Source organism: Oncorhynchus mykiss, chromosome 30 (genome assembly GCF_013265735.2).
Source record: "Oncorhynchus mykiss isolate Arlee chromosome 30, USDA_OmykA_1.1, whole genome shotgun sequence".
In the NCBI taxonomy this organism is placed as follows: Eukaryota; Metazoa; Chordata; class Actinopteri; order Salmoniformes; family Salmonidae; genus Oncorhynchus; species Oncorhynchus mykiss.
The window spans coordinates 15262465-15275613 of record NC_050570.1 but is presented as its reverse complement, the minus strand read 5'-3'; the positions used below and the strand labels follow the sequence as shown (position 1 = coordinate 15275613).

At 40.7% G+C, this 13149-nt stretch overlaps 1 protein-coding gene and 1 long non-coding RNA gene across 2 annotated transcripts; one reads left to right on the top strand and one right to left on the bottom strand.

The window, feature by feature from the left end:
* Window positions 1-4249: 4249 nt before the first annotated feature.
* Window positions 4250-6888, bottom strand: LOC110521405. The gene is made up of 3 exons (XR_002473132.2): window positions 6386-6888; window positions 5111-5212; window positions 4250-4961 (listed from the first exon to the last, which is right to left on the bottom strand). It is a non-coding gene; the product is annotated as an uncharacterized LOC110521405 (long non-coding RNA).
* Window positions 6889-7362: 474 nt separating this feature from the next.
* On the top strand, window positions 7363-11955 carry LOC110521402 (zinc finger and SCAN domain-containing protein 2). The gene is made up of 2 exons (XM_021598932.2): window positions 7363-7653; window positions 10145-11955. The coding sequence occupies exons 1-2, from the start codon at window positions 7455-7457 to the stop codon at window positions 11164-11166; spliced, it is 1221 nt and encodes a 406-aa protein (XP_021454607.2). The 5' UTR covers window positions 7363-7454; the 3' UTR covers window positions 11167-11955.
* The last annotated feature ends 1194 nt before the right edge of the window (window positions 11956-13149 follow it).

Genomic DNA, 13149 nt, shown 5'->3' with positions numbered 1-13149 from the left:
AGAATAATAGTGAATACATCAAAAATAGGAAATAACACATTCATATAGTAACCCAAAAAGTGTTACACATATTTGAGATTCTTCAAAGTAGCCACTCTTTGCCTTGACAGCTTTGCACATTCTTGGCATTCTCGCAACCAGCTTCATGAGGTAGTCACCCGGAAACAAGCTCACATTGCAGATTTTTTGCAGGTTTTGTTGTCATATTTGTAGTAAATGGTTCACCTTAAACAATGAACTTACAGTGCACATGAGGAGCCACACAGGGGAGAAATCATATCACTGCCCCGATTGTGGGAAAACATTCAATCAGAGTGGGACTCTGAAATATCCCAGAAGGATCCACACAGGGGAGAAATCATAACATTGCAGTCATTGTGGCAAAAGCTACAGGCACTATTTGAAAATGCACATTTGGATTCACACAGAGGAGAAATCAGGCTATGTTACTGCCCTGATTAAAAGATACACATGAGGGCTCACACGGGAGAAACAGTGAGAGTTCTATTAACCTGAGCCGTGGTGCACCGGTCTGTGGCCTGTGACATGACCGGGCAAAAGTGGTGAGGGAGGAGTGCCCTTCTCTAATAGAACAGTAAACTGCACCATTCAGTCATTTTGTCAACAAGGCAGCATGGCACATCATCCAGAAACATACATCTCTTTTCCATAAAATATACAATGTGTACAAAACATTAAGAACACCTGCTCTTTCCATGACATAGGTGAAAGTTATGATCCCTTATTGATGTAATTTGTTAAATTCATGTCAATCCCTGTAGATGACGGGAATGATTTTTAAGCCTTGAGACAATTGAGACATGGATTGTGTATGTGTGCCATTCAGAAGTTGAATGAGCAAGACAAAAAATGTAAGTGGCTTTGAATGGGTACATCGGTCTTTGTCAAGAACTGCAACGCTGATGGGTTTTTCACGCTCAACAGTTTCCCTTGTGTATCAAGCATGGTCCACCCCCCAAAGGACACATTTGACATCTTGTAGAGTCCAAGCCCCGTCAAATTGAGGCTGTTCTGAAGTCAAAAGGAATGGGTACAACTCATTATTAGGAAGGTGTTCTTAATGTTTTGTACACTCAGTGTATGTTCACATTTTCTAACTCGTTTTCATTGTAAAGGCAGATAAAGCAGTCACTTTCATTTGGACAAGTACATTAGAGAGTCTAATTTGAGAAACAGATGCCTCACAAGTCCTCAACTGGCAGCTTCATTTAATAGTACCTGCAAAACACCAGTCTCAACGTCAACAGTGAAGAGGCGACTCCGAGATGCTGGCCTTCTAGGCAGTTGCAAAGAAAAAGCCATATCTCAGACTGACCTATAAAAATAAAATATTAAGATGGGCAAAAGAACACAGACACTGGACAGAGGAACTCTGCCTAGAAGGCCAGCATCCTGGAGTCGCCTCTTCACTGTTGACGTTGAGACAGGAAGCTCCTGCACGCCATCTCTAGCCGACACTGTCAGCTACAGTTCACGAGCGCCTTCAGAGACCTTTGTGCCCAACCCATGAACTTTGCGTCTCCTTTCTCTGTTTTAGCTAGCAGAAGACTACACTTTAGCTAGCTAGTTATCAGAGCAGTAAATCAAACAATCATTTTGTTTTACATAGCCTAGATAATTGTTTGTACAGATGTCGACTTTGGTGTCTATTTCAGACCTTGTCAATTTTCAAGGATGAGCATTAAAAGGGATAAGACCACTATACAGTTGAAGTCGGAAGTTCACATACACCTTAGCCAAATACATTTAAACTAAGTTTTTCACAATTACTGACATTTAATCAGAATAGAAATCCCTGTCTTAGATCATTTAGGATCACCACTTATTTAAAGAATGTAAAATGTCCGAATAATAGTAGAGAGAATTATTTATTTCAGCTTTTATTTCTTTCATCATATTCCCAGTGGGTCAGAAGTTTACATACACTCAATTAGTATTTGGTAGCATTGCCTTTAAATTGTTTAACTTGGGTCAAACGTTTCGTGTAGCCTTCCACAAGCTTCCCACAATAAGTTGGGTGAATTTTGGCCCATTCCTCCTGACAGAGCTGGTGCAACTGAGTCAGGTTTGTAGGCCTCCTTGCTCGCACATGCGTTTTCAGTTCTGCCCACAAATTTTCTATTGGATTGCGGTCAGGTCTTTGTGATGGCCACTCCAATACCTTGACTTTGTTGTCCTTAAGCCATTTTGCCACAACTTTGGAAGTATGCTTGGGGTCATTGTCCATTTGGAAGACCCATTTGTGACCAAGCTTTAACTTCCTGACTGATGTCTTGAGATGTTGCTTCAATATATCCACATTATTTTCCACCCTCATGATGCCATCTATTTTGTGAAGTGCACCAGTCCCTCCTGCAGCAAAGCACCCCCACAACACGATGCTGCCACTCCCGTGCTTCACGGTTGGGATGGTGTTCTTCGGCTTGCAAGCGTCCCCCTTTTTCCTCCAAACATAACGATGGTTATTCTGGCCAAACAGTTATATTTTTTGTTTCATCAGACTAGAGGACATTTCTCCAAAAAGTACAATCTTTGGGGTCCCCGTGTGCAGTTGTAAACCGTAGTCTGGCTTTTTTATGGCAGTTTTGGAGCAGGGGCTTCTTCCTTGCTGAGCGGCCTTTCAGGTTATGTCGATATGGGACTCGTTTTACTATGGATATAGGTACTTTTGTACCTGTTTCCTCAAGCATCTTCACAAGGTCCTTTGCTGTTGTTCTGGGATTGATTTGCACTTTTCGCACCAAAGTACATTCATCTCTAGGAGACAGAACGCGTCTCCTTCCTGAGCGGTATGACGGCTACGTGGTCCCATGGTGTTTATACTTGTGTTCTATTGTTAGTACAGATGAGTGTGGTATCTTCAGGCGTTTGGAAATTCCTCCCAAGGATGAACCAGACTTTTGGAGTTCTACAATTTTTTCTGATTTTCCCATGATGTCAAGCAAAGAGGCACTGAGCTTGAAGGTAGGCCTTGAAATACATCCTCAGGTACACCTCCAATTGACTCAAATTATGTCAATTAGCCTATCAGAAGCTTCTAAAGCCATGACATAATTTTCTGAAAATTTCCAAGCTGTTTAATGACAGTCAACTCAGGGTATGTAAACTTCTGACCCACTGGAATTCTGATACAGTGAATTATAAGTGAAATAATCTGTCTGTAAACAATTGTTGGAAAAATTACTTGTGTCATCATGCACAAAGTAGATGTCCTAACCGACTTGCCAAAACTATAGTTTGTTATCAAGAAATTGGTGTAGTAGTTGAAACACTTAGGTTGGAGTCATTAAAACTCGTTTATGTAAATTTTTGACTTCAACTGTAAGTCTGGCAATGTGGAGAAGTGCAGCTATAGTGAGGGGAAACTTACCAGTTTGGTCAGGGCCAGCATTAGGGATAAAATTGATTCTGTGTCGTGATTAGCATTAGCATGAGGTTGTAAGTAACAAGAACATTTCCCATTACATATCTGATATTGCCAGAAATCTTAAATTCTTGTTAATCTAACTGCACTGTCCTATTTACAGTAGCTATTACAGTGAAATAATACCATATTGTTTGTTTGAGGAGTGTACAATTTTGAACATTTAAAGTTATTAATAAACAAATTAGACGCATTTGGGCAGTCTTGATACAACATTTGGAACAGAAATGCAATGGTTGATTGGATCAGTCTAAAACTTTTTACATACACTGCTACCATCTAGTGGCCAAAATCTAAATTGCACCTGGGCTGGAATAATACATTATGGCCTTTCTCTTGCATTTCAAAGATGATGGTACAAAATAAATACCAAAGACCTTTTTTTTTTTTTGTATTATCTTTTACCAGATCTATAGTGTTATATTCTCCTACATTCACATTTTCACAAACGTCAGTGTTTCCTTTCAAATGGTGCCAAGAATATGCTTATCCTTGCTTCAGGGCCTGAGCTACAAGCAATTAGATTTGGGTATATAATTTTAGTCAAAACTTTTTAAGTTAAGTTTGAGCATCTTTGCAATAAACATTTTTCTAAAAGGCTGTCAACATCCTACAAGGAAATAGACACTTAATCAATTATACAATCATTAACCAGATTATTCCAGATACCAGACTTCGATGAGTGATAACTCAGTTCTAGAATGTTGTCATTGATGAGAATGAATATACAAATCTATTCACATTCAGAATGTACTTTGTTTAGACATCCAGTCTGTATTGTACTTTCATGACCAGAGACAAATCTTCAAAAGGCACAGTTTATTTATTCAGAGTGGTACATGAATTCACACAGTCTTGATTTATAGGATCCTTCCCACTATATGCTATGTCAACTCATAAAATCCCAAGTTATCAATTAAAAGTTTATAGAAAAACTGTACTTGCCCTTATATGAAAATGACAGTTTATGAAATATTCTACATGTTATCAATGTTATCAAATAAAACTTTATATTGCACATTTCTTACAAGGAATACATTTAAAGGTGTTGAGACGTTGAATGTGGTAAAAATGGGGCACAGATAACGAAGGACATCAAGGCATTCAAAATGGCTACAGAGATGGATGGGCAGGAGTCAAGGCTTTTGGTCACGGGGTCTGGGATCCTGGGTGCCTCACCGGATGGTCTGGTGGTAGATAGCTAGAGTGGGCACCACAGCAGTGGTGGAGGTTAAGTGGTCCCTAGGTTAAGTGGTCCCTACCTTAACATTGAAGAGGCAGTGAAGTCAAAGGATTTCTATATCCAGAAGGGAGGGTCTTACAGACTCCGTGAATACCATCCTTAATGGCAGCAGGTTAAGGGCAGCTCCACAACACTGGAAAGGACACTTGCTTATTCATTGTGTGGACCACCAAAGCCTCTGTCACCATCCCCATCCAGCGTGACGACCTCTGGCAGACTCCTATTGCTGGACTAGATGAGTTTTTCAAGGACCACATGCTCCCGAAGTTGGCACTGCAACAGTGAACATCTGTAAATAACTTGTAAATAGTTTATGCACATTGTTTTTGTTCCTACTTTGAGGTTTTCTTCCAATCCATTTTTCAATGCATATACAAATTCTGTTTTACACAATATTGTATCATATTTGATGAGTTACTGACCTGTTCGTCCACAGGCTCGATGTGCTGTCGTCTCCACAACTGGATCACACTGGCACAGGATGTCCATGCACCAGATGGTCTGAGGGATGCACTCCTGTTGGTCTGGAAAACAAATAGACATTTAGTCAGTGGTGGGTCTTTTTCAATGCTGTATCAACATCTTTATCATGGCAGAAAATGCTTTGTTTATCATGTCACAAACCCACCATGTGACAAGTGGTCCCTCAGCACCCAATCCTCACGCCTCATTGTTTGTTCTCGTTTCCCAATAAACAGCTTCTTCAGATTGGTAAAATAGACCGGGCTATCTGCACATCTAAAATCTGACTATGTGGATGGGACATTTCTGCTAGAATGCTCAACTAGATGATCTGGACAATCTAGGGTCCTATTTGCCCAAAGAGGTGAAATATTGCAATGCGTCATACGATTACTTCTGATTCAAATTCTCAAGAGGAAAGTTAAAACCCTCTGCCGTGAGGTCACTGAGGAGGACCAACAGTGATAGGGGGATCATCTGAAAGGGACTGACATGCAGTAATGTAACAAAGGATTTTGGGCACTGGCCAGCAGCCAACAATTTCTACATTCAGGTCCTACATCTGTGGCATGCGATGTTTGTAAAGGCAACATTTCACTGCTGTGTCAGAATTAGACTCCGGCTAGCTTAATTGCCATCCCTGCTGACATGTATAACTAAATTCAGCAGTCATTTTTTATTAGTCATGTACAACAGATGCACTCGTGGAACAAAAACATGTGTTTTCTATGGGAAAACATTGATCCCATAAGTTCGTTGTCAGCTAACTAGTCAACTTTAGCTAATGTGGCTAACTAGCCAACCAAGGTGCCTAACTAACTAGCCCACCAGGCTTTAGCTAGCTAGGTAGCATTAGCTTAACGTTTTTGTAGTCAGACTTTTCTAAGTGGTGACATGCTAGATGACCAACTATTCTTGCCATGGCGCCAGCCTAACGTTAGCTAGCAAGTCTGACTACACGTTAACTAGCTAGCTAAATATCCTTTCCCTGGTGGGCTAACGCTAGCTAGCATGTGACCACGTAAAAAAGTAACTGGCTAAATCACTAAATACTTGTCAATAAAAAGGTAACAACAGTCATTATGGTAGCCTATGCTGGTTTTAGTTTTACTTGTAAGGGCGGTATTGTGCGTTGTACACGTAACACATTCGGTGGGTATCTAGCTAGAACCTAGCTAACTGCAGAGCGTTAACCTAACATAATTGCTCATTAGCAGCAAGCAACCATGGCTTACCTAATCACACGGCTCCAGCGAAGCTTTGGAAAACGATAAAATGCATGTGCTTATCAAAGTAGTGGTTACAATCCGGCGGTACATAACCATCTTTGCTTCTGATCGACAGAGAGAGATCTAAGGTTAGCTAGTTCGCTACAAAGGAGAGAGGGTAATGAATTGTGTTTTATCCATTTAAAAATGTTTTGATAACCGTTACTACTAGTACATGTGCTGCTACATAGATGTCAAACTCATTCCATGGAGGGTCTGATGGTTTTTGGTTTCTACTTTCAATTAAGACCTAGGGTGTTCATAAATTCAATCTGGAATGTCAGAGTGAGCGCATAGTGCGCTCTGGTCGTTCCTAAATTCAGAGAGTTGTCAGTTTGTAAATTATTCAGAGCATTTTGCTCTCTGAGCATTCAGAGCGCACCCTGGACGCTCTAGCCGAGGAGTAGGGTTGATCCGAGCGCTCTGACCTCACAATGTTAGTCAAGCTAACTGGCTGGTGTTGACTAGCTTGCTAGCTACTTCCAGACACAAATAAGAGAACCCCTACTCTTACCATTTTACTCGACCTAGCAGAGCTGGTTAGGCTATGATCATGTTATCCAGTGCGTTAGTGACTAACTGTGATGATTGCAACAATTTAATTACGCTTTTTTTTGCCAACGTTTACTGACACCGGCCATATTCAACGGCGTTTGTAAATTCATCAGTTATTCTGCGCTCTGGCACACTCAGACGAGTGCGCTCTGAAATCAAAGTAGATAGCCAGAGTGAATTTACGAATGCACCCCTAGACAACCAGGGGAGTTCCTGAAATCGGAGTAGATAGCCAGAGTGAATTTACGGACACAGGAGAGAGAACCCGGAGACACTCCGCCCTCCGTGGAATGAGTTTGACACGTGCTACTCAGTACATTGGCCATGTTACACTCCAGTCCAGCAGGTGGCGAAAGCGCAAAATCGGTTAACTTGAAGGCGCACGAACAGTGGATTCCCGTTTTTACTTAGTAATGCCGGATGTTGTTGTTTTTGCACGGACATGGATGGGATGAAAACAGCACAGCCACTTAGCTAGCTAATGTATTTGTATTCTTTAAATATGTCTAAAATGCAGTTGTTGAGGGTTTTTCTCAACGATAGATTAACAGCTGCTGCTGATGAGATATTCGGGGTCGTTGAAAAAATGATAGCAGAGTATCAGGAGGAAGTTGTCCGTCTACAGAGGATGCTCGACATTGTTCTTCAACCTGAGATACCGTTAAACCTACACAGAGCAGGTTTGTTACTCATGACGTTTGTCTAACTAACTCAAACTCAATTTTACGAAATAAAGGAGCAATACCCGAGTTGGTTATTTTTTTTTTTTAGAGGAAGTGTAATATGAAAATGATCGGGTATGCCTAAATGACCTAATGCCAGCAGTTGTTCCATTTAATTTCAACAAGCCTAGCCAGGGTGGGCGTTTTGAATCCTCACCATTCGTGATCAGTGCCGTTTAAGATGAGGGAGGATGTTTAAAAAAAATTATTATGAGCGTGGCCTAATTTCTATTACAACATATCGGATGACTGTCATTCATATATTCCATTCACCCAGCTCAATGTAACATCGAAAGGTTTAGGCTAATACATGATGCTCAAATTTTCCCTGGACCCATCATGAGGTTGCTACAACCTAGCCTCTGAATGAAAGTTTACAATGTAGGTGCACAGGTCGAGATAATTAAGTAATCAAGGTGACAGACATGCAATACCGCCTTGCAAACTCATCACATGCAAACACAGTTCACTTTCATAGCAGCCACATACAAACAGCTTGTTGCGTGTATGTGTGTGTGTATATATATATATATATATATATTCCTTCTTGCATCTGTCTACGCGCTATCCTCCTCTCACCTTTTCCCTTTGCTTGTGGACTTCAGTGTACAACATTTCCATATCATGACCTCTAACCACACACAGCCAACATAGTTGTCACGTCATAGTTAACGTAGCTACTAGAACTAACAAGTTAATAAAGCCACTACAATCATGCAGTACAGTCAGCAGTTTAGCAGTTACACCGGCAGGCCCCAGTGGCAATAAATTAATAAAACCAAAAGCTTACCTCGACTTGGAAAAGTTCCAGTGTTGTATATTCTGCTAGCTAACATAGCATCCCTCTCTGTTTGAGCCAGATGCTAGCTAGGTGAAAGTGAAATAAAATGTACTACGAAATATACAGTAGCTCTCTCTCTCTCTCTCTTGCTTCTTAATTTTGGAAGAAATTAATCAAAACTGTTCAACTATAGTCTTTCTCTTTTTGAATCAACTACTCACCACATGTTTTGCATTGCATTGCAGTGCTAGCTAGCAGTAGATTATGCTTTCAGTACTAGATTCATTATCTGATCCTTTGATTGGGTGGACAACATGAGTTCATGCTAAAAGAGCTCTTTGGTTGGAGGACTTCCTCCGGAAGTTGTCATAATTACTTTTGTAAGTCTTTTGAAGGGGGTGAAAAACCATGAGCCTCCTAGGTTTTGTATTGAAGTCAATGTACCCACAGGAGGACAGAAGCTAGCTGTCCCCCGGCTACCCCAATGTGCTACCCTACAGAGTGCTGCTGAGACTACTGTTGACCTTCATTGTAAAACTGTGTTTTAATCAATTATTTGGCAATGTTAATATTTTTTGTGTGGTTTGATCTAAAAAGGATAACTTTAATGTTTCACAATTTTTATGTTTATGAAATTCACTGAGGAGGATGGTCCTCCCTTTTCTCCTCTGAGGAGCATTCCATTGATCCTCACTATCGTCTGGGATTAATGTGCCCAGCCGGTAATACACTCGTGTCTCCCCGGTGACCGTTTTGTACGTCATCCATTCAGGCTGCAAAGGTGTTTCCTCCTTAACGTGATTTAATGGCTCGTCGGTGCAAGAAAACAGGGAAAATATGCATACTGTCTTAATAAAACACACATCTGTCGCCAGGGTTCGTCCGTCGAACTGCCAGATGGTGAAGCGTAATTCATCACTCCAGAAAATGCATTTCCACTGCTCCAGAATCAAATGGCAGCGAGCTTTACACCACTCCAACCCAGGCATGGCATTGTGCGTGGTGATCTTAGGGTTGTGTACGGCTGCTCTGTAAATGGAAACCCATTTCATGAAGCTCCTGACTAAGAGTTTTTGTGCTGACGTTGCTTCCAGAGGCAGTCTGGAACTTGGTAGTGAATGTTGCAACTGAGGACAAAACATTTTACACGCTACACACTCCAGTACTCGGTGGTCCTGTTCTGTGACTGCTAAGCTGCTGTTGTTGCTCCTATACGTTTCCACTTCACAATAACAGCACTTACAGTTGACTGGGGCAACTCTAGCAGGGCAGAAATGTGTAAAACTGACTTGTTGGAAAGGTGGCATCCTATGATGGTGCCACGTTGAAAGTCACTGAACTCTTCAGTAAGACCATTCTACTGCCAAATATTTGTCTATGGAGATTGCATGGCTGTGTGCTCAATGTTATCAATCCCAAGTCCCAACTTCGGCAGACGGGGCGGACACACGACTACGATGACTACTTCTACTACTACTACATTATTCAAAATACACACATACAGGAACTTCCAGTACAAAGCTCTCACCTGTTCAGGACAATGGGGTGCTTTTATACATTTCCCAAGTTGATCACTAATTAGGGTCCCACATGAAACACTGACCAATACTTTGATTCCTACCTTGTTACATACATGTCGTTAAATTTTCCGTCTTATCCTTCTTCCAGACTTCCAGCAGCTCACTCTCTCTGTCTCTGAAGCGGAGATCCCCCCGGAGCAGCAGCACTATGAGCAGGAGTGGAGCCCCAATCTGGGGCAGGAGGACCCAGAAACCATACAATTTAAAGATGAAGAGGAGGAACTCCGGACCACTCAGGAGGAAGAGCAGATTCAACGGATTGAGACTGTTACTAAAGATTACATATTCACTCCTGCCTGTGTAAAAAGTGACTGTGTGGAGTACCCAACTCGGCTCTCAAATATCTATCAAGCCCAAAAGGAAGGAAACAAAGAGAGAGACATTCTACCCAGTACTACAACTGAACAGATCAAAACAGAACCTGATGGAGAGGACTATAGGGAACCAGAACCAACCAGTGTCTCTCAGCCCCACTCTACAGGAAATCCAGTCTGTTCTGCAGTTCAAATTGGTATGGAGAATAAAAGACTTCCATCAGGTTTTAAGCAAGTCAAATCAAAGAGAACAGAGATGGTAAAAGGACAAAGGTCCCGTATCAACACTAAGGGTGAGAAATCTACTCAGTTGTCCCTCCTGAAATCACCCAGTCAAGGTCATGCTACTCCTTGTTGTAAGGTGTGCGGTAAGTATTTTCATTACATGGGCTCATTGATGAAACATGTTCAAACTCATACTAAGGATAAAGAAACACTTTGTGGGGTGTGTGGAAAGCATATGGAGTCCACAGAAGGTATGAAAGAGCACCTCCAAACTCACATTGCAGCTAGGTTGTGTTGTCATGTTTGTGGTAAGTGGTTCAGCAAGAACAGTAAGCTGACAGTGCACATGAGGAGCCACACAGGGGAGAAACCTTTTTCCTGCCCTGTTTGTGGTACATGCTTCATGCAGACTGGAGATCTGAAAAGACACATGAGGACCCATACTGGGGAGAAACCATATCTCTGTCCTGATTGTGGAAAAGGATTCAGCGTTGCCAGTAATCTGTCAGTGCACATAAAGATTCACACAGGAGAAAAAGGAGAACCAGATTCAGCACTGGCACCAATCTGAAAGTGCACATGAGGACTCACAGGGGAGAGACCATACTAATGTCATAGTAGAAAATGCATTTCCCAATCAGGTACATTAAATAACAATCAAAGACATATCAAGGCATCACTGTATAGGTGCAATGATTGCAGGAGTTCTCAAAATGATAGAACTACAAAGTTACATAAACAATCATGACAAAGGAGAAAACATGATAATGTGCTGTTTGGGAAAGGTCTGGAGACAGAAGACTGAGAGTAATGTTCTAACTTCCATGTGTGAGAGGAGATGTCTCTCAGAACACAACTCTTGGGTGAATAAGATATGACTGAATTACTGCTTAAACATACGAACTCTCCATCTCTATCTAACAGAGCAGCTAGTGGATTTTTGAGCAACAGCAGTTCCTGCTCATTACTTATAGGATGACACAGACATTTGAACCTATGTCCTCCATCTGTACATAAAACATGTTTTAGAGTTAAATGTGTTGTTAAATGTTGAAATCTGCTAATTTATATCTTGTTTGATGTTGTTAAAGTAGTTTTCACAATAACAGTTGATTTTTGTTAGTCTCGGGAGCTGAAGGAATCTTACCATTTTTGATATTACCGATGTTTGATGCCTATATCCACTCTTTGAAGGGAAAATATTTGTATCTATTTTGTTTTCCATGTTTTGACAATTAAGAAAATGTGTTGTAATATGTTCATGTAGACCCATTCATATGAATGAAGCTTGAGAAACGTGTTTTTCCAGAGATTGTACATTTTATCTGCCTTTTGTATAACAGAATAAATGTTGATAACACATGTATATCGTGATGTGTCTTTTACCTGCACATTTGTCTTTCCTCTGATTTCTCTTTCCTCCAGCCACCCTAGTCATACTGTTCTCTCTGCTACCGCACGGCAAGCAGTACTAGAGTGCCAAATCCTGGTCCAAGAGGCTTCTAAACAGCTTTACCCCAAAGCCATAAGACTCCTGAACACCTAATCAAACGGCTACCCAGACTATTTCCATTGTCGTCGTCCCCAGAGAGTTGTACGGTTTGAAAAATATATATATATGTTTTTACATCAATGATTTTTGTTTGACACATTTTAACATGAAAATAATCTCACTTTCAAAAGAGTCTGTATAATTCCATTACCATGGAATTGCCCGAATACAAATACATCTTCAAAAGACAAACACTGTAAGGGAGGGCTCTTCCAATAAATCACTTGGACCTTGAAGCCAGCAAAGCCTCTCTAATGAAACCAACTGAAAACATATTTACATACTGTACACATTAAATATTGTCAAACATCAAACTCACTGCTGGCCAAACAACGCATACCTTTTCATAAACAATGGACCACACCCTAAACATCTCTTACACACGCACAGAGGAACTTCCAGTACCAAACTCTCACCGGAGAAGGACTATGGGCAAAGATGATCTATTACATTGACAATATAGTTGAGTGACCGCTCCAACAATATATGGACATGTCCTCAAAGATGGAAGGCAGGCGGGAGGAGGAGCCAAGATCAGGTGATACCAGCCAATGAGAGGTCAGATGCACGTGTGAACAGGCACTAACTACTCTGATGTAAGTTGCCAAAATGCTACATTTGTCTACTTATACTGTATCAGTGTTTTCGTAACATCCTAACCATTACGAAACTTCTATTTAATCAAATAACCTTTATTTTTTTCTATTTTTGTTTTTAGTCTGTATACATGCAATAAGTACATAAATAGACAATGATAACATATGCTAGGGGGTACAACAAATTACAGATTATACAAAGACCTTAAAAGAAACGCACATATTGATTGTTTTAACAGCTTTCTTATTAGAATAACGTAGAATGGTCTTAATGTACTGCTCGAATTCCTTATGGAAAACAAAAGTCATCAAGAATATTAACAATTATAAAACTGTGAATATCTTTCCATAATTGTTTTACATATAGACAATGCCAAAATGAATGCAACATTTTCTGGATGTTTAA